This window comes from Oncorhynchus tshawytscha, linkage group LG31 (genome assembly GCF_018296145.1).
Source record: "Oncorhynchus tshawytscha isolate Ot180627B linkage group LG31, Otsh_v2.0, whole genome shotgun sequence".
In the NCBI taxonomy this organism is placed as follows: Eukaryota; Metazoa; Chordata; class Actinopteri; order Salmoniformes; family Salmonidae; genus Oncorhynchus; species Oncorhynchus tshawytscha.
In genome coordinates this window covers 17,827,978-17,850,108 of record NC_056459.1, presented here as the reverse complement: position 1 = coordinate 17,850,108, position 22,131 = coordinate 17,827,978, and the positions used below count along the sequence as shown (strand labels likewise).

Below are 22,131 nucleotides of genomic sequence, written 5' to 3'. Positions count from 1 at the left end.
CCACATCCCCCAGCTATCGCCCATCAGAACCACATCCCCCAGCTATCGCCCATCAGAACCACATCCCCCAGCTATCGCCCATCAGAACCACATCCCCCAGCTATCGCCCATCAGAACCACATCCCCCAGCTATCGCCCATCAGAACCAACAACATCCCCCAGCTATCTCCCATCAGAACCAACAACATCCCCCAGCTATCTCCCATCAGAACCACACCCCCAGCTATCTCCCATCAGAACCACACCCCCAGCTATCGCCCATCAGAACAACATTCCCCACTCTCCAGCTATCGCCCATCAGAACCACGTCCCCCAGCTATCTACCATCAGAACCACGTCCCCCAGCTATCTACCATCAGAACCACGTCCCCAGCTATCTACCATCAGAACCACATCCCCCAGCTATCTACCATCAGAACCACATCCCCCAGCTATCTACCATCAGAACCACATCCCCCAGCTATCTCCCATCAGAACCACATCCCCCAGCTATCGCCCATCAGAACCACATCCCCCAGCTATCGCCCATCAGAACCACATCCCCCAGCTATCGCCCATCAGAACCACATCCCCAGCTATCGCCCATCAGAACCACATCCCCCAGCTATCGCCCATCAGAACCTCATCCCCCAGCTATCGCCCATCAGAACCTCATCCCCCAGCTATCGCCCATCTGAACAACATCCCCCAGCTATCGCCCATCTGAACAACATCCCCCAGCTATCGCCCATCAGAAGAACATCCCCAGCTATCAGAAGAACATCCCCAGCTATCCCATCAGAAGAACATCCCCAGCTATCGCCCATCAGAAGAACATCCCCAGCTATCTCCCATCAGAAGAACATCCCCCACCCCAGCTATCTCCCATCAGAAGAACATGCCCCACTCCCCAGCTATCGCCCATCAGAACAACATTCCCCACTCCCCAGCTATCTCCCATCAGAACAGCATTCCCCAGCTATCTCCCATCAGAACAGCATCCCCAGCTATCGCCCATCATCAGAACAACATCCCCAGCTATCTCCCATCAGAACACCCCCCACCTCCAGCTATCTCTCATCAGACAGCATCCCCCACCCCCAGCTATCGCCCATCAGAACCACATCCCCCAGCTATCGCCCATCAGAACCTCATCCCCCAGCTATCGCCCATCAGAACCTCATCCCCCAGCTATCGCCCATCAGAACAACATCCCCCAGCTATCGCCCATCAGATTGGCACACCGTGTTTCTCGTCTGCCTTTTCCCGTGTATAGATGGAGATAGATTGGGATCGGTCCTATTGATGTGTGTAGATTGTGATGGTGGTTTATTGATTGGTGTCCTTATTGCTATGCAGAGAGGAACATGAGGATGATTCAGATCCAGGACAATATCTCTGAACAGAAGAACCTGAAAGACAAGCTGGAGAGTGAGCAGGAGAAACTGCACGTCGACTACAACAAGGTTAGTAGTGGTGGAAAACACACTGTTAGAAGAACCTGAAGAAGCTGCTTGTCGACTACAACAAGGTTAGTAGTGGTGTTGGAGCTAGGAACACAAGCATTTCTCTACATCCCCAATAACATCTGCTAAATATGTGTATGCGACCAATAAAATTAGATTTGATTTGGTACAGGCCGTAAAGTCACCTAATAAAATGCTTGCTTGACGTTTCTGTGATAGTAGACACGGCCAGGGAGATAGTGGACAAAATGTTAATCCACACTGTTATCAACCAGTCACTAGGGGTTTTACCAGTGATTCTCCAGTAGCGTTGCTCTGAGTTCTCACACTAAAGCTGTGCTATGTCTTTGTACTGCATGGCCTCTAGTCTTCAGAAACGACAGTGTGTCATTCATAAACCGCATCGCTTTGCGCTACAACACATTAACCACCGTTTTACTATGTACCATGAAAAAGACAATTTTAAGAGCCCTGTTGTTCCTCTTCCGTCTAGCTCTCTCCATCTCTCATCTCTCACTCTGTTCATCTCTTTCTCCCTCGATCTCTCTCGAAATGGCCCTTGCCGTTTCGCTCTCTCTCTCTCTCTCTCTCTCTCTATCTATCTCCTTTCATCTATCCTTCGCCATGTGACTTGGGTGTGGCGGCGCAGGGCAGCTTCGCTCCATCAGGCCCAATGAAGAAGGGAATAAAACAGCGGCATAAAGTCAGAGGAGTTAATGTTGCGTTCAGTCTTTCTGCCACGTGTATTAAGCGTTATTAATGGAGTGTGTGTTGCTAATTGCACCGCTCGACATGCTTTTACACGGAGAGAGGGAGCGAGAGAGATGCATAGAAAGAGAGAAGGAGAGAGAGCGATGGAGAGAGAGAAGCAGCCCCAGCCTTGAAGACAGTGAGAGATGGAGAAAGACTGAGAGGGGGATCGAGCGAGAAGGATCGTTAAGATTAGAAGTCTAGCTACAGATACGGCTATAAAGCCCCTGACAGGGTGAGTGCGCGTGGTGGGTTCTGAGTGTGCGGGGTGGTGGGTTCTGAGTGTGCGGGGTGGTGGGTAACCGGTCTCTCTCTCTCCCCCTACATAACCGGTCTCTCTCTCTCTCTCCCCCTACATAACCGGTCTCTCTCTCTCTCTCTCTCTCTCTCTCCCCCCTACATAACCGGTCTCTCTCTCTCTCTCTCTCCCCCCCTACATAACCGGTCTCTCTCTCTCTCTCTCCCCCCCCTACATAACCGGTCTCTCTCTCTCTCCCCCTACATAACCGGTCTCTCTCTCTCCCCCTACATAACCGGTCTCTCTCTCTCTCTCTCTCCCCTACATAACCTGTCTCTCTCTCCCCTACATGACCTGTTTCCCTCTCCCCCTACATGACCTGTCTGTTTCCCTCTCCCCCTACATGACCTGTCTCTCTCTCTCTCCCCTACATAACCTGTCTCTCTCTCTCCCCCTACATAACCTGTCTCTCTCTCTCTCCCCCTACATAACCTGTCTCTCTCTCCCCTACATGACCTGTTTCCCTCTCCCCCTACATGACCTGTCTGTTTCCCTCTCCCCTACATGACCTGTCTCTCTCTCTCTCTCCCCTACATAACCTGTCTCTCTCTCTCCCCCTACATAACCTGTCTCTCTCTCTCTCCCCCTACATGACCTGTTTCCCTCTCCCCCTACATGACCTGTCTCTCTCTCTCTCCCCCTACATGACCTGTCTCTCTCTCTCCCCCCCTACATGACCTGTCTCTCTCTCTCTGCCCCCTACATAACCTGTCTCTCTCTCTCTGCCCCCTACATAACCTGTCTCTCTCTCTCTCCCCTACATAACCTGTCTCTCTCTCTCTCCCCCTACATAACCCGTCTCTCTCTCTCCCCCTACATAACCCCCGTCTCTCTCTCTCCCCCTACATAACCTGTCTCTCTCTCTCCCCCTACATAACCTGTCTCTCTCTCTCCCCCTACATAACCTGTCTCTCTCTCTCTCTCCCCTACATAACCTGTCTCTCTCTCTCCCCCCTACATAACCTGTCTCTCTCTCTCCCCCCTACATAACCTGTCTCTCTCTCTCTCTCCCCCTACATGACCTGTTTCCCTCTCCCCCTACATGACCTGTCTCTCTCTCTCTCCCCCTACATGACCTGTCTCTCTCTCTCTGCCCCCTACATAACCCCTGTCTCTCTCTCTCCTACATAACCCCTGTCTCTCTCTCTCCCCCTACATAACCCGTCTCTCTCTCTCTCTCCCCCCCCTCGTAACCCGTCTCTCTCTCTCTCTCTCCCCCCCACGTGACCCGTCTCTCTCAATTCAATTCAATTGACTTTATTGACATGGCAAGTTCATTATTACTTACATTGTCTAAGTATACATATAGAAAATAATATATATATATTTTTATATAAATAAATGGTCGGACCAACAGCAATAATAATTGTAGTAGTGGACATGAGATTACCATTAACAACAACAATATTAATGAGAACAACAATACATTAAAGCAATGGTCGTAGACCAGTCTCAACATGACTGAGAAGACACATGACATGGTATGAAAGACAGTCTATAGCCAGAAACTCTCTCTCTCTGTCTCTCTCCCTAACATGACCTCTCTCTCTCCTACATGATCTGTGTTTCTCTCTCCCCCCTACATGAACTGTTTCTCTCTCCCCTCTACATAACCTGTTTCTCTCTCTCCTCTACATGACCTGTTTCTCTCTCTCCTCTACATAACCTGTTTCTCTCTCTCCTCTACATGACCTGTCTCTCTCTCTCTCCCCCTACATGACCTGTCTCTCTCGCTCTCTCCCCCTACATGACCTGTCTCTCTCGCTCTCTCCCCCTACATGACCTGTCTCTCTCGCTCTCTCCCCCTACATGACCTGTCTCTCTCTCTCTCTCCCCTACATGACCTGTCTCTCTCTCTCTCTCTCCCCTACATGACCTGTCTCTCTCTCTCTCCCCCTACATGACCTGTCTCTCTGTCTCTCTCCCCCTACATGACCTGTCTCTCTCTCTCTCTCCCCCCCTACATGACCTCTCTCGCTCTCTCTCGCTCTCTCTCTCTCTCCCTCCTCATGACCTGTCTCTCTCTCTCCCCCTACATGACCGGTCTCTCTCTCTCCCCCCTACATGACCGGTCTCTCTCTCTCCCCCCTACATGACCGGTCTCTCTCTCTCTCCCCCTACATGACCGGTCTCTCTCTCTCCCCCCCCTACATGACCGGTCTCTCTCTCTCCCCCCCTACATGACCGGTCTCTCTCTCTCCCCCCTACATGACCGGTCTCTCTCTCTCTCCCCCTACAAGACCGGTCTCTCTCTCTCCCCCCCCTACAAGACCGGTCTCTCTCTCTCTCCCCCCCTACAAGACCGGTCTCTCTCTCTCTCCCCCCTACAAGACCGGTCTCTCTCTCTCTCCCCCCTACAAGACCGGTCTCTCTCTCTCTCTCCCCCTACAAGACCGGTCTCTCTCTCTCTCTCCCCCTACAAAACCGGTCTCGCTCTCTCTCTCTCTCTCCCCCTACAAAACCGGTCTCTCTCTCTCTCTCTCTCTCTCTCCCCTACATGACCGGTGTCTCTCTCTCTCTCTCTCTCTCCCCCTACATGACCTGTCTCTCTCTCTCTCTCTCTCCCCCCCTACATGACCTGTCTCTCTCTCTCTCTCTCTCTCTCTCTCCCCTACATGACCTGTCTCTCTCTCTCTCTCTCTCTCCCCCCCTACATGACCTGTCTCTCCTGTCTCTCTCTCTCTCTCTCCCCCTACATGACCTGTCTCTCTCCCTCTCTCTCCCCCTACATGACCTGTCTCTCTCTCTCTCTCTCTCCCCTACATGACCTGTCTCTCTCTCTCTCTGACTGTTTCTCTCCCCCTACATGACCTGTCTCTCTCTCTCTCTCTCTCCCCTACATGACCTGTCTCTCTCTCTCTCCCCTACATGACCTGTCTCTCTCTCTCCCCCCTACATGACCTGTCTCTCTCTCTCTCCCCCTACATGACCTGTCTCTCTCTCTCTCCCCTACATGACCTGTCTGTCTCTCTCTCTCCTCCCTGTTTCTCTACATGACCTGTCTCTCTCTCTCCCCCTACATGACCTGTCTCTCTCTCTCTCTCTCTCTCTCCTCCCCTACATGACCTGTCTCTCTTGCTCTCTCTCTCTCTCTCTCTCCCCCTACATGACCTGTCTCTCTCTCTCTCTCCCCCCTATGATCTCTCTCTCTCTCTCCCCCTACATGACCTGTCTCTCTCTCTCTCTCTCTCTCCCTCCCTACATGACCTGTTTCTCTCTCCCCCTACATGACCTGTCTGTTTCCCTCTCCCCCTACATGACCTGTCTGTTTCCCTCTCCCCTACATGACCTGTCTCTCTCTCTCCCCCTACATGACCTGTCTCTCTCTCTCTCTCTCCCCCTACATGACCTGTCTGTTTCCCTCTCCCCCTACATGACCTGTCTCTCTCTCTCTCTCTCCCCTTACATGACCTGTCTCTCTCTCTCTCTCTCTCCCCTACATGACCTGTCTCTCTCTCTCTCTCTCCCCCCCTACATGACCTGTCTCTCTCTCTCTCCCCCCTACATGACCTGTCTCTCTCTCTCTCTCTCTCTCTCCCCTACATGACCTGTCTCTCTCTCTCTCTCTCCCCCCCTACATGACCTGTCTCTCTCTCTCTCTCTCCCCTACATGACCTGTCTCTCTCTCTCTCCCCCTACATGACCTGTCTCTCTCTCTCTCCTCTCTACATGACCTGTCTCTCCCTCTCCCCCTATATGACCTGTCTCTCTCTCTCTCTCCCCTACATGACCTGTCTCCCTCTCTCATGACCTCTCATCTCTCTCCCCCTACATGACCTGTCTCTCTCTCTCTCTCTCCCCCTACATGACCTGTCTCTCTCTCTCTCCTCTCTCCCCTACATGACCTGTCTCTCTCTCTCTCTCTCCCCCCTACATGACCTGTCTCTCTCTCTCTCTCTCTCCCCCTACATGACCTGTCTCTCTCTCTCCTCTCTCCCCTACATGACCTGTCTCTCTCTCTCCTCCTACATGACCTGTTTCTCTCTCCTCCCCCCTACATGACCTGTTTCTCTCTCTCTCCCCCTCTGACCTGTCTCTCTCTCCCCCCTACATGACCTGTCTCTCTCTCTCTCTCCCCCCTACATGACCTCTCTCTCTCTCTCCCTCTGACTCTCTCTCCCCCCCATATGACCTGTCTCTCTCTCTCTCTCTCTCCCTACATGACCTGTCTCTCTCTCTCTCTCTCTCTCCCCCTACATGACCTGTCTCTCTCTCTCTCTCTCTCTCTCCCCCTACATGACCTGTCTCTCTCTCTCTCTCTCTCTCTCCCCTACATGACCCTCTCTCTCTCTCTCTCCCCCTACATGACCTGTCTCTCTCTCTCCCCTACATGACCTGTCTCTCCCTCTCTCCCCTACATGACCTGTCTCTCTCTCTCTCCCCCCCTACATGACCTGTCTCTCTCTCTCTCTCTCCCTACATGACCTGTCTCTCTCTCTCTCTCTCTCTCTCTCTCTCTCCCCCCTACATGACCTGTCTCTCCCCCTCTCTCTCTCTCTCCCCCTACATGACCTGTCTCTCTCTCTCTCCCTCATGACCTGTCTCTCCCTCTCTCTCTCTCTCTCTCTCCCCCTACATGACCTGTCTCTCTCTCTCTCTCCTCTACCCCTATCCTGTCTCTCTCTCTCTCTCCCCCTACATGACCTGTCTCTCTCTCTCTCTCTCTCTCTCTCCCTACATGACCTCTCTCTCCCTCTCTCTCTCTCTCTCCCCCTACATGATCTCTGTCTCTCTCTCTCCCCTACATGACCTGTCTCTCTCTCTCTCCCCCCCTACATGACCTGTCTCTCTCTCTCTCTCCCCCTACATGACCTGTCTCTCTCTCTCTCTCCCCCCCTACATGACCTGTCTCTCTCTCTCCCCCCTACATGACCTGTCTCTCTCTCTCTCTCCCCCTACATGACCTGTCTCTCTCTCTCTCCCCCTACATGACCTGTCTCTCTCTCTCTCCCTCTCCTACATGACCTGTTTCTCTCTCCCCCCTCATGACCTGTCTCTCTCCTCTCTCTCATGACCTGTCTCTCACATGACCTGTCTCTCTCTCTCTCCCCTACATGACCTCTCTCTCTCTCTCTCCCCCACATGACCTGTCTGTTTCCTCTCTCCCCCCTACATGACCTGTCTCTCTCTCTCTCCATAACTATCCCCTATGACCTGTCTCTCTCTCCTCCACCTAACATGACCTGTCTCTCTCTCTCTCTCTCCCCCTACATGACCTGTCTCTCTCTCTCTCTCCCCCTACATGACCTGTCTCTCTCTCCTCCCCCTACATGACCTGTCTCTCTCTCTCTCCCTACATGACCTGTTCTCTCTCTCTCCCTACATGACCTGTCTCTCTCTCTCTCTCCCCCCTACATGACCTGTCTCTCTCTCTCCCCCCTACATGACCTGTTTCTCTCTCCCCCCTACATGACCTGTCTCTCTCTCTCCCCTACATGACCTGTCTCTCTCTCTCTCTCTCCCCCTACATGACCTGTCTCTCTCTCTCCCCCTACATGACCTGTCTCTCTCTCTCTCTCTCCCCCCTACATGACCTCTCTCTCTCTCTCCCTACATAACCTCTCTCTCTCTCTCTCTCTCCCCCCCCTACATGACCTGTCTCTCTCTCTCTCTCTCCTCTCTGACTCTCTCTCTCTCTCCCCTACATGACCTGTCTCTCTCTCTCTCTCTCCCTCTCATAACCTGTCTCTCTCTCTCCCTACATGACCTGTCTCTCTCTCTCCCCCCTACATGACCTGTCTCTCTCCTCTCCCCCTACATGACCTGTCTCTCTCTCTCCCCCTACATGACCTGTCTCTCTCTCCCTCCCCCCCTACATGACCTGTCTCTCTCTCTCTCCCCCTACATGACCTGTCTTCTCTCCCCTACATGACCTGTTTCTCTCCCCCCCTACATGACCTGTTTCCCCCCCTACATGACCTGTCTGTTTCCCTCTCCCCCTACATGACCTGTCTGTCTCCCTCTCCCCCTACATGACCTGTTTCCCCCCCCCCTACATGACCTGTCTCTCTCTCTCCCCCTACATGACCTGTCTCTCTCTCCCCCTACATGACCTGTCTCTCTCTCTCCCCCTACATGACCTGTCTCTCTCTCCCCCCCCTACATGACCTGTCTGTTTCCCTCTCCCCCTACATGACCTGTCTCTCTCTCTCTCTCTCTCCCCCTACATGACCTGTTTCTCTCTCCCACTACATGACCTGTTTCTCTCTCCCACCACATGACCTGTCTGTTTCCCTCTCCCCCTACATGACCTGTCTCTCTCTCTCCCCCCTACAAGACCTGTCTCTCTCTCCTCCACCTAAATGACCTGTTTCTCTCGCTCTCCTCTCTCTCTCTCTCCCCCTACATAACCTGTCTCTCTCTCTCTCCCCCCCTACATGACCTGTTTCTCTCCCCCCTACATGACCTGTTTCTCTCTCCCCCTACATGACCTGTTTCTCTCTCCCCCTACATGACCTGTTTCTCTCTCCCCCCCTACATGACCTGTCTCTCTCTCTCCCCCCTACATGACCTGTTTCTCTCTCCCCCTACATAACCTGTCTCTCTCTCTCTCTCTCTCCCCTACATAACCTGTCTCTCTCTCTCTCTCTCTCCCCTACATGATGACCTCTCTCTCTCCTCTCTCTCTCCCCCTACATGACCTGTCTCTCTCCCTCTCTCTCCCCCTACATGACCTGTCTCTCTCTCTCTCTCTCCCCCCTACATGACCTGTCTCTCTCTCCCCCCCCCTACATAACCTCTCTCTCTCTCTCTCTCTCCCCCTACATAACCTGTCTCTCTCTCTCCCCCTACATGACCTCTCTCTCTCTCCTCCCCTACATGACCTCTCTCTCTCTCCTCCCCCTACATAACCTGTCTCTCTCTCTCCCCCTACATCCCCTCTCCCTACATAACCTGTCTCTCTCTCTCCCCCTACATAACCTGTCTCTCTCTCTCCCCCTACATGACCTGTCTCTCTCTCTCTCCCCCTACATGACCTGTCTCTCTCTCCCCCTACATAACCTGTCTGTCTCCTCTCCCCCATACATGACCTGTCTCTCCCTCTCCCCCTACATGACCTGTCTCTCTCTCTCCCCCTACATGACCTGTCTGTTTCTCTCTCCCCCCCCCTACATGACCTGTCTCTCTCTCTCCCCCTACATGACCTGTCTCTCCCTCCCCCCCTACATGACCTGTTCTCTCTCCCCCTACATGACCTGTCTCTCTCTCCCTCTCCCCCTACATGACCTGTCTCTCTCTCTCTCCCCCCTACATGACCTGTCTCTCTCTCTCCCCCTACATGACCTGTCTCTCTCTCCCCCTACATGACCTGTCTGTTTCCCTCCCCCTACATGACCTGTTTCTCTCTCTCCCCCTACATGACCTGTCTCTCTCTCTCTCCCCCTCTCTCCCCCTACATGACCTGTCTCTCTCTCTCCCCCCTACATGACCTGTCTCTCTCTCTCTCTCCCTCATGACCTGTCTCTCTCCCCCTACATGACCTGTCTCTCTCTCTCTCCCCCCCCCTACATGACCTGTCTCTCTCTCTCTCTCTCTCTCCCCCCTACATGACCTGTCTCTCTCTCTCTCCTCTCTACATGACCTGTCTCTCCCCCCTAAATGACCTGTCTCTCTCTCTCTCTCCCCCCATGACCTGTGACCTGTCTCTCATGACCTGTTTCTCTCTCCCCCTACATGACCTGTTCTCTCTAGATCTCCCCCTCATGACCTGTTTCTCCTCTCCCCCTACATGACCTGTCTTCTCTCTCTCCCCCTACATGACCTCTCCCCTACATGACCTGTCTCTCTCTCTCCCCCTACATGACCTGTTTCTCTCCCCCCTACATGACCTGTCTCTCTCTCTCCCTATGACATGACCTGTTTCTCTCTCTCTCCCCCTACATGACCTGTCTGTTTCCCTCTCTCCCCCTACATGACCTGTCTCTCTCTCTCTCCCCCTACATGACCTGTCTCTCTCTCTCTCCCTCCTACATGACCTGTCTCTCTCTCCCCCTACATGACCTGTCTCTCTCTCTCTCCCCCTACATGACCTGTTTCTCTCTCCCCCTACATGACCTCCCTCTCCCCTACATGACCTGTTTCCTCTCCCCCTACATGACCTGTCTCTCTCTCTCCCCCTACATGACCTGTCTCTCTCTCTCCCCCTACATGACCTGTTTCTCTCTCTCCCTCTCCTGTCTGTTTCCTCTACATGACCTGTCTCTCTCTCTCCCCCCTACATGACCTGTCTCTCTCTCGCTCCTCTCTCTCTCTCCCCCCTACATGACCTGTTTCTCTCTCCCCCTACATGACCTGTTTCTCTCCCCCCTACATGACCTGTTTCTCTCTCCCCCCCTACATGACCTGTCTCTCTCTCTCCCCCCTACATGACCTGTCTCTCTCTCTCTCCCCCTACATGACCTGTCTCTCTCTCTCTCTCCCCCCCTACATGACCTGTCTCTCTCTCTCTCCCCCCCTACATGACCTGTCTCTCTCTCTCTCTCTCCCCCCTACATGACCTGTCTCTCTCTCTCCCCCCCCCTACATGACCTGTCTCTCTCTCTCCCCCTACATGACCTGTCTCTCTCTCTCTCCCCCTACATGACCTGTCTTCTCTCTCTCTCCCCCTACATGACCTGTCTCTCTCTCCCCCTACATGACCTGTCTCTCTCTCTCTCCCCCTACATGACCTGTCTCTCTCTCTCCCCCCCTACATGACCTGTCTCTCTCTCTCCCCCCCTACATGACCTGTCTCTCTCTCTCTCTCCCCCCCTACATGACCTGTCTCTCTCTCTCTCTCCCCCCTACATGACCTGTTCTCTCTCTCCCCCCCCTACATGACCTGTCTCTCTCTCTCTCCCCCTACATGACCTGTCTGTTTCCCCCTCTCTCCCCCTACCCTGTCTCTCTCTCTCTGTCATGACCTGTCTCTCTCTCCCCCCCTACATGACCTGTCTTCTCTCTCCCCTGTCTGTTTCCCTCTCCCCCTACATGACCTGTCTCCTCTCCCCCTACATGACCTGTCTCTCTCTACATGACCTGTCTCTCTCTCCCCCTACATGACCTGTCTCTCTCTCTCTCCCCCTCTCCTCTCTCTCCCCTACATGACCTGTCTCTCTCCTCTCCCCCTACATGACCTGTCTCTCTCTCTCCCCCCTACATGACCTGTTTCTCTCTCCCACCTACATGACCTGTCTCTCTTTCTCTCTCCCCCTACATGACCTGTCTCTCTCTCTCTCCCCCTACATGACCTGTCTCTCTCTCCCCCCCTACATGACCTGTCTCTCTCTCTCTCCCCCCCCTACATGACCTGTCTCTCTCTCTCCCCCTCTCTCTCTCTCCCCCCTGACCTGACCTGTCTTCTCTCTCCCCCCTACATGACCTGTCTCTCTTCTCTCCCCTCTCCCCTACATGACCTGTCTCTCTCTCTCCCCTACACATGACCTGTCTCTCTCTCCCCCTATGACCTGTCTTCTCTCTCCCTAATGACCTGTCTGTTCTCTCTCTCTCCCTACATGACCTGTCTCCTACTGACTCTCTCTCTCTCTCTCCCTACATGACCTGTTTCTCTCTCTCCCCTACATGAACCTCTCTCTCTCTCTCTCTCCCTCTTACATGACCTGTTTCTCCTGTTTCTCTCCCCCCTACATGACCTGTCTGTTTCTCTCTCCCCCTACATGACCTGTCTCTCTCTCCCCCCTACATGACCTGTCTCTCTCTCCTCCCCTACATGACCTGTCTGTCTCTCCCCCTACATGACCTGTCTCTCTCTCTCTCCCCCCTACATGACCTGTCTCTCTCTCCTCCCCCTACATGACCTGCTCTCTCTCTCTCTCCCCCTACATGACCTCTCTCTCTCTCTCTCCTGTCTCCTACATAACCTGTCTCTCTCTCTCTCCCCCCTACATAACCTGTCTCTCTCTCTCTCCCCCTACATAACCTCTCTCTCTCTCTCCCCCTACATAACCTCTCTCTCTCTCTCTCCCCCTACATAACCTCTCTCTCTCTCTCTCTCCCCCTACATGACCTGTCTCTCTCTCCCCCCCCTACATGACCTGTCTCTCTCTCTCTCCCCCTCTCCCCTACTACATGACCTGTCTCTCTCTCTCCCTCTACTCTCTCTCTCCCCCTACATGACCTGTCTCTCTCTCTCTCTCTCTCCCCCTACATGACCTGTCTCTCTCCTCTCCTCTCTCATCCTCTGTCTCTCTCCCCCTACATAACCTCTCTCTCCCCTCTCTCCCCTACATGGACCTGTCTCTCTCTCTCTCTCCCCCTACATGACCTCTCTCTCTCTCCCCCCTACATGAACCTCTCTCTCTCTCTCCCCCTACATAACCTGTGTCTCTCTCTCTCTCTCTCTCCCCCTACATGATACTGACTGTCTCTCTCCCCCTACATGACCTCTCTCTCTCTCCCCCCTACATAACCTCTCTCTCTCTCTCCCCCTACATGACCTGTGTCTCTCTCTCTCTCTCTCTCTCCCTCCCCCCCCTACATGACCTGTCCTCTCTCTCTCTCTCTCTCCCCCCTACATGACCTGTCTGTCTCTCTCCCCCTACATGACCTGTCTTCTCTCCCCCTACATGACCTGTCTCTCTCTCTCTCCCCCTACATGACCTCTTCCCCCTCCTCTCCCCTACATGACCTCTCTCTCTCCCCCTCCTGTCTCTCTCCTCCCCCTACATGACCTGTCTCTCTCTCTCCCCCTACATGACCTGTCTCTCTCTCTCCCCCTACATGACCTGTCTGTTTCTCTCTCCCCTACATGACCTGTCTCTTCCCTCTCTCCCCCTACATACCTGTCTGTCTCCCTCTCCCCCTACATGACCTGTCTCTCTCTCTCCCCCTACATAACCTGTCTCTCTCTCTCCCCCTACATGACCTGTCTCTCTCTCTCCCCCTACATGACCTGTCTCTCTCTCTCTCCCCTACATGACCTGTCTCTCTCTCTCTCCCCTACATGACCTGTCTCTCTCTCTCCCCTACATGACCTGTCTCTCTCCCCCCCCCCCTACATGACCTGTCTCTCTCTCTCTCTCCCCCCTACATGACCTGTCTCTCTCTCCCCTACATGACCTGTTTCTCTCTCCCCCTACATGACCTGTCTCTCTCTCTCCTCTCCCCCTACATGACCTGTCTCTCTCTCTCTCCCCTACATGACCTGTCTCTCTCTCCCCCTACATGACCTGTCTCTCTCTCTCCTCCCCTACATGACCTGTCTTCTCTCCTCCCTACATGACCTGTCTCTCTCTCTCCCCCTACATGACCTGTCTTTCTCTCTGTTTCTCTCTCTCTCCCCTACATGACTGTTTCTCTCTCCCCCTACATGACCTGTTTCTCTCTCCCCTACATGACCTGTCTGTCTCCCTCTCCCCCTTCTCCCCCTACATGACCTGTCTCTCTCTCTCCCTCTCCCCCCCCTACATGACCTGTCTCTCTCTCTCTCCCCCTACATGACCTGTCTCTCTCTCTCTCCCTACATGACCTCTCTCCCCCCTACATGACCTGTCTTTCCCCCCCTACATGACCTGTCTCTCTCTCTCTCCCCCCCTACATGACCTGTCTCTCTCTCTCCCTCCCCCTCTCTCTCTCTCTCCCCCCTACATGACCTGTCCTGTCTCTCCCTTGACCTCTCTCTCTCCCCTACATGACCTGTCTGTTTCTCCTCTCCCCCTACATGACCTGTTTCCCCCCCTACATGACCTGTTTCTCCTCCCCCTACATGACCTGTCTCTCTCCCCCTACATGACCTGTTCTCTCTCCCCTATCTCTCTCTCCCCTACATGACCTGTTTCTCTCTCCCACCCTACATGACCTGTCTGTTTCTCTCTCCCCCTACATGACCTGTCTCTCTCTCTCCCTACATGACCTGTCTCTCTCTCCTCCCCTACATGACCTGTTTCTCTCTCTCCCTACATCTCTCTCTCCCCCTACATGACCTGTCTCTCTCTCTCCCCCATGACCTGTCTCCTGTTTCTCTCTCCCCCTACATGACCTGTTTCTCTCTCCCCCTACATGACCTGTTTCTCTCTCCCCCTACATGACCTGTTTCTCTCCCCCCTACATAACCTGTCTCTCTCTCTCTCCCCTACATAACCTGTCTCTCTCTCTCTCCCCTACATGACCTGTCTCTCTCTCTCCCCCTACATAACCTGTCTCTCTCTCTCCCCCTACATGAACCTCTCTCTCTCTCTCCCCCTACATGACCTGTCTCTCTCTCTCATGACCTCTCCTCTCATCCCCTACATGACCTGTCTCTCTCTCTCTCTCTCTCTCCCCCTACATAACCTGTCTCTCTCTCTCCCCCTACATGAACCTGTTCTCTCTCCCCTACATAACCTGTCTCTCTCTCTCCCCCTACATAACCTGTCTCTCTCTCTCCCCCTACATGACCTGTCTCTCTCTCTCCCCTACTGACCTGTCTCCCTCTCCCCTACATGACCTGTCTCTCTCTGTCTCTCTCTCTCTCCCTACATAACCTGTCTCTCTCTCTCTCTCTCCTCTCCCCTCTCTCCCCTACATGACCTGTCTGTCTCTCCTCTCCCTACATGACCTGTCTCTCTCTCTCTCCCCTACATGACCTGTCTTCTCTCTCCCCCACCTGACCTGTTACTTCTCCTCTCCCCCTACATGACCTGTCTCTCTCTCTCCCCTACATGACCTGTCTTCTCCCCTACATGACCTCTCCCCCTACATGACCTGTTTCTCCTCTCCCCTACATGACCTGTTTCCCTCTCCCCCTACATGACCTGTCTCTCTCTCCCCCTACATGACCTGTCTCTCTCTCCCCCCCACATGACCTGTCTCTCTCTGACCTGTTTCCCCCCCTACATGACCTGTCTCTCTCTCTCCCCCTACATGACCTGTCTCTCTCTCCTCCCCCTACATGACCTGTCTCTCTCTCCCCCCTACATGACCTGTCTCTCTCTCTCCCCCTACATGACCTGTTTCCTCTCCCCCTACATGACCTGTCTGTTTCTCTCTCCCCCCCTACATAACCTGTCTCTCTCTCTCTCCCCTACATGACCTGTTTCTCTCTCCCCCCACATGACCTGTCTTCTCTCTCTCCCCCTACATGACCTGTCTCTCTCTCTGTTTCCTCTCCCCCTACATGACCTGTCTCTCTCTCTCTCCCCCCCTACATGACCTGTTTCTCTCTCCCCCTATATGACCTGTTTCTCTGACTCCCCCACATGACCTGTCTGTTTCCCTCTCCCCCTACATGACCTGTCTCTCTCTCTCCCCTACAAGACCTGTCTCCCCTCCCCCTAAATGACCTGTTTCTCTCTCTCCCTCTCTCTCTCCCCCTACATAACCTGTCTCTCTCCTCCTACATCTCCCCCTACATGACCTGTTTCTCTCTCTCCCCTACATGACCTGTTTCTCTCTCCCCTACATGACCTGTTTCTCTCTCCCCCTACATGACCTGTTTCTCTCTCCCCCTACATGACCTGTTTCTCTCCCCCTACATGACCTGTTTCTCTCTCCCCTACATAACCTGTCTCCCCCTCTCCCCCTACATAACCTGTCTCTCTCTCCCCCCCCTACATGACCTCTCTCTCTCTCTCTCCCCCCTACATAACCTGTCTCTCTCTCATCCCCCTACATAACCTCTCTCTCCCTCTCTCTCCCCCTACATAACCTGTCTCTCTCTCTCCCCCTACATAACCTGTCTCTCTCTCTCTCCCCCTACATAACCTGTCTCTCTCTCTCCCCTACATAACCTCTCTCTCTCCTCTCCCCCCCCTACATAACCTGTCTCTCTCTCTCTCCCCCTACATAACCTGTCTCTCTCTCTCTCTCTCCCCCTACATGACCTCTCTCTCTCTCTCTGTCTCCCCTACATGACCTGTCTCCCTCTCTCTCCCCCCTACATGACCTGTCTCTCTCTCTCTCTCCCCCCCTACATGACCTGTCTCTCTCTCTCTCCCCCTACATGACCTGTCTCTCTCCCTCTCCCCCTACATGACCTGTCTCTCTCTCTCCCCCCTACATGACCTGTCTCTCTCTCTCCCCCCTACATGACCTGTTTCTCTCTCCCCTACATGACCTGTTTCTCTCTCCCCTACATGACCTGTCTGTTTCCCTCTCCCCCTACATGACCTGTTCCCTCTCCCCCTACATGACCTGTCTCCCTCTCCCCCTACATAACCTGTCCCTCTCCTTTCTCTCCCTACATGACCTGTTTCTCTCTCCCCCACTGACCTGTCTGTTTCCCCCCTACATGACCTGTCTGTCTCTCTCTCCCCCTACATAACCTGTCTCTCTCTCTCCCCCCTACTCCTCCCCTCTCTCCAACCTCTCTCTCTCTCTCTCCCCCTACATAACCTGTCTCTCTCTCTCTCTCCCTGTCTCTCTCACTCTCTCAACCTCTCTCTCTCTCTCCCCCTACATGACCTGTCTCTCTCTCTCTCTCTCCCCCTACATGACCTGTCTCTCTCTCTCTCTCTCTCCCCCCCTACATGACCTGTCTCTCTCTCTCTCTCCCCCTACATAACCTGTCTCTCTCTCCCCCTACATGACCTGTTTCTCTCTCCCCTACATACCTGTCTGTCTCTCTCTCCCCCCTACATGACCTGTCTCTCTCTCTCTCTCCCTACATGAACATGACCTCTCTCTCTCTCTCTCCTCCCCCTACATGACCTGTCTCTCTCTCCCCCCTCTCCTGTCTCCTCCCTACATGACCTGTCTCTCTCTCTCTCCCCCTACATGACCTGTCTTCCCCCCCTACATCCTGTCTGTTTCTCTCCCCTACATGACCTGTCTCTCTCCCCCCTACATGACCTGTCTCCCTCCCTCCCCCCTACATGACCTGTTTCCCCCTCTCCCCCTACATGACCTGTCTCTTTCCCTCCCCCTACATGACCTGTTTCTCTCTCTCTCTCCTCCCCCCTCCCCTACATGACCTGTTTCTCTCTCCCCTACATGACCTGTTTCTCTCCTCCCCCTCCCCCTACATGACCTGTTTCCTCTCTCCCCCTACATAACCTGTCTCTCTCTCTCCCCCTACATGACCTGTCTCTCTCTCTCTCCCCCTCATGACCTGTCCCCCTCTCTCTCTCTCCCCCTACATAACCTGTTCTCTCTCTCTCCCCCCCTACATAACCTCTCTCTCTCTCTCTCTCTCTCCCCCTACATAACCTGTCTCTCTCTCTCCCCCTACCCTGTCTAACCTCTCTCATCCTCTCTCTCTCCCCCTACATAACCTGTCTCTCTCTCTCTCTCTCTCCCCTACATAACCTGTCTCTCTCTCTCTCTCCCCCCCTACATGACCTGTCTCTCTCTCTCCCCCTACATGACCTGTCTCTCTCCTCCCCCTACATGACCTGTCTCTCCCTCTCCCCCTACATGACCTGTCTCTCTCTCCCCTACATGACCTGTCTCTCTCTCTCTCTCCCTACATGACCTGTTTCTCCTCTCTCCCCTACATGACCTGTCTCTCTCTCTTACATGACCCTCTCCCCCCTACATGACCTGTCTCTCTCTCTCCCCCTACATGACCTGTTTCCTCTCTCTCTCTCCTCTCCCCCTACATGACCTGTCTCTCTCCCTCTCCCCCCCCCTACATGACCTGTCTCTCTCTCCCCCCCCCTCTCCTGTCTCTCCTCTCCCCCTACATGACCTGTCTCTCTCTCTCCCCCCTACATGACCTGTCTCTCTCTCTCTCTCCTCCCCCTACATGACCTGTCTCTCTCTCCTCTCCCCCTACATGACCTGTCTCTCTCTCCCCCTACATGACCTGTCTCTCTCTCCCCCTACATGACCTGTCTCTCTCTCCCTCTCCCCCTCTCATAATGACCTGTCTCTCTCTCTCCCCCTACATGACCTGTCTCTTCTCCTCTCTCCCTCTAACCTCTCTCTCTCCCCTACATAACCTGTCTCTCTCTCTCTCTCTCCCCCTACATAACCTGTCTCTCTCTCTCTCCCCCTACATAACCTGTCTCCCCTACACATAACCTGTCTCTCTCTCTCTCTCTCTCTCCCCCTACATGACCTGTCTGTCTCTCTCTCTCTCCCCCTACATGACCTGTCTGTCCCTCTCCCCTACATGACCTGTCTCTCTCTCCCCTACATGACCTGTCTCTCTCTCTCCCCCTACATGACCTGTCTCTCTCCCTCTCCCCCTACATGACCTGTCTGTCTCTCTCCCCTACATGACCTGTCTCTCCCTCTCCCCCTACATGACCTGTTCTCTCTCTCCCCCTACATGACCTGTTTCCTCTCTCCCCCTACATGACCTGTTTCCCCCCTACATGACCTGTTTCTCTCTCCCCTACATGACTCTGTTTCCCTCTCCCCTACATGACCTGTCTCTCTCTCTCCCCCTACATGACCTGTCTCTCTCTCCTCCCCCTACATAACCTGTCTCTCTCTCTCTCTCCCCCCCTACATAACCTGTCTCTCTCTCTCCCCTACATAACCTGTTTCTCTCTCCCCCCTACATGACCTGTCTCTCTCTCTCCCCTACATGACCTGTCTCTCTCTCTCTCCCCTACATGACCTGTCTCTCTCTCTCTCTCCCCCCTACATAACCTGTCTCTCTCTCTCCCCCTACATGACCTGTCTCTCTCTCCTCTCCCCCCCCTACATGACCTGTCTCTCTCTCTCTCCCCCCCTACATGACCTGTCTCTCTCTCTCTCTCTCTCCCCCTACATGACCTGTCTCTCTCTCTCTCCCCCTACATGACCTGTCTTCTCTCTCTCCCCCTACATGACCTGTCTCCCTCTCTCCCCCTACATGACCTGTTTCCCTCTCCCCCTACATGACCTGTTTCCCTCTCCCCCCTACATGACCTGTTTCTCTCTCCCCCTACATGACCTGTCTCTCTCCTCTCTCCCCCTACATGACCTGTCTCTCTCTCCCCCCCTACATGACCTGTCTCTCTCTCTCTCTCCCCCTACATGACCTGTCTCTCTCTCTCTCCCTGTCCTCTCTCTCTCCCCTACATAACCTGTCTCTCTCTCTCTCTCTCTCCCTCTACATAACCTGTCTCTCTCTCTCTCCCCCCCCTACATGACCTGTCTCTCTCTCTCTCTCTCCCATGACCTGTCTCTCTCTCTCTCCCTACATAACCTGTCTCTCTCTCTCCCCCTCTCCCTACATGACCTGTTTCCTCTCCCCTACATGACCTGTCTCTCTCTCTCCCCCCCCTACATGACCTGTCTCTCTCTCTCTCCCCCCTACATGACCTGTCTCTCTCTCTCTCCCCCCTACATGACCTGTCTCTCTCTCTCTCTCCCCCCTACATGACCTGTCTTCCCTCTCCCCCTACATGACCTCTCCCCCTACATGACCTGTTTCCTCTCCTGTTTCCCCTACATGACCTCCTGTCTCCCCCCCCTACATGACCTGTCTCCCTCTCCCCCCCCTACATAACCTGTCTCTCTCTCTCCCCCCTACATAACTGTCTCTCTCCCCCCCCCTACATGACCTGTCTCTCTCTCTCTCATGACCTGTCTCTCTCTCCCCTACATGACCTGTCTCTCTCTCTCTCCCCCCCTACATGACCTGTCTCTCTCTCTCCCCCTACATGACCTGTTTCTCTCTCCCCCTACATGACCTGTCTCTCTCTCCCCTACATGACCTGTCTCTCTCTCTCTCCCCCCTACATGACCTGTCTCTCCTCTCCCCCTACATGACCTGTCTCTCTCCCCCCCTACATGACCTGTCCTCTCTCTCTCTCTCTCTCCCCCTACATGACCTGTCTGTTTCTCTCCCCCTACATGACCTGTCTTCTCCTCTCCCCCTACATGACCTGTCTCTCTCTCTCTCCCCCCCCTACATGACCTGTTTCTCTCTCCCCCTACATGACCTGTTTCCCTCTCCCCCCTACATGACCTGTCTCTCTACATGACCTCTCCCTCCCCCTACATGACCTGTGTCTCTCTCTCTCCCCCTACATGACCTGTTCTCTCCCTCTCATGACCCCCTCCCCCTACATGACCTGTTTCTCTCTCTCCCCCTACATAACCTGTCTCTCTCTCTCTCCCCTACATGACCTGTCTCTCTCTCCCCCCTACATAACCTGTCTCTCTCTCTCCCCTACATAACCTGTCTCTCTCTCTCCCCCCCCTACATAACCTGTCTCTCTCTCTCTCCCCCTACATAACCTGTCTCTCTCTCTCTCTCCCCCTACATGACCTGTCTCTCTCTCTCTCTCCCCCTACATGACCTGTCTCTCTCTCTCTCCCCCTACATGACCTGTCTCTCTCTCTCTCTCCCCTACATGACCTGTCTCTCTCTCTCCCCCCCTACATGACCTGTCTCTCTCTCTCTCCCCCCCTACATGACCTGTCTTCTCTCTCCCCCCCTACATGACCTGTCTTCTCTCTCTCCCCCTACATGACCTGTTTCTCTCTCCCCCCCTACATGACCTGTCTCCTCTCCCCCTACATGACCTGTTTCCCTCTCCCCCTACATGACCTGTTTCCCTCTCCCCCTACATGACCTGTTTCCCTCTCCCCCTACATGACCTGTTTCCCTCTCCCCCTACATGACCTGTTTCCCTCTCCCCTACATGACCTGTTTCTCTCTCCCCCTACATGACCTGTTTCCCTCTCCCCCTACATGACCTGTTTCCTCTCTCCCCCTACATGAACCTGTCTCCTCTCCCCCCCTACATGACCTGTCTCTCTCTCTCTCCCCCTACATAACCTCTCCCCCTACATAACCTGTCTCTCTCTCTCCCCCCCTACATAACCTGTTTCTCTCTCCCCCTACACCTGTCTCTCTCTCTCTCTCATCCCCTCTCCTCCCCCTACATGACCTGTCTCTCTCTCTCCCCCCTACATGACCCTGTCTCTCTCTCTCCCCCTACATGACCTGTCTCTCTCTCTCTCTCCCCCTACATGACCTGTCTCTCTCTCTCTCCCCCTACATGACCTGTCTCCTCTCTCCCCCCTACATGACCTGTCTCTCTCTCCCCCCTCATGACCTGTTTCTACATGACCTGTCTGTCTCCTCTCCCCCCCTACATAACCTGTCTCTCTCTCTCTCCCCTACATGACCTGTCTCTCTCTCTCTCCCCCCTACATGACCTGTCTCTCTCTCTCCCCCTACATGACCTGCTGTCTCTCTCTCCCCCTACATGACCTGTCTGTTTCCTCTCCCCCTACATGACCTGTCTGTTTCCCTCTCCCCCTACATGACCTGTCTCTCTCTCCCCCTACATGACCTGTCTCTCTCTCTCTCCCCCCTACATGACCTGTCTTCTCTCTCTCCCCCTACATGACCTGTCTCTCTCTCTCTCCCCTACATGACCTGTCTCTCTCTCTCCCCCCTACATGACCTGTCTCTCTCTCTCCCCCCCTACATGACCTGTCTCTCTCTCTCTCTCCCCCTACATGACCTGTCTCTCTCTCTCTCCCCCCCCAATGACCTGTCTCTCTCTCTCTCCCCCCCCTACATGACCTGTTTCCCTCTCCCCCTACATGACCTGTCTCTCTCTCTCCCCCTACATGACCTGTCTCCCTCTCCCCCTACATGACCTGTCTCTCTCTCTCTCCCCCCTACATGACCTGTCTTCCTCTCCCCCCTACATGACCTGTTCTCCCTCTCTCTCCCCTACATGACCTGTCTCTCTCTCTCTCCCCCTACATGACCTGTCTCTCTCTCTCTCTCCCCTACATGACCTGTTCTCTCTCTCCCCTACATGA

The 22,131-nt window shown here is 54.2% G+C and overlaps 1 protein-coding gene across 5 annotated transcripts in view; it reads left to right on the top strand.

Annotated features, from left to right (window-relative positions):
* Positions 1 to 22,131, top strand: part of LOC112236551 (PHD finger protein 14) — a 149,418-nt gene that overhangs the window by 27,736 nt on the left and 99,551 nt on the right. For all 5 annotated transcript variants that reach the window (XR_006080578.1, XM_042310556.1, XM_042310557.1 and 2 more), the window contains exon 12: positions 1,339 to 1,445. Coding sequence is in view for 4 of the 5 variants with exons in the window: in XM_042310556.1 (XP_042166490.1) it covers positions 1,339 to 1,445 (107 nt within the window). In the remaining variant the exon portion in view is untranslated. The remainder of the gene's footprint in view (positions 1 to 1,338; positions 1,446 to 22,131) is intronic.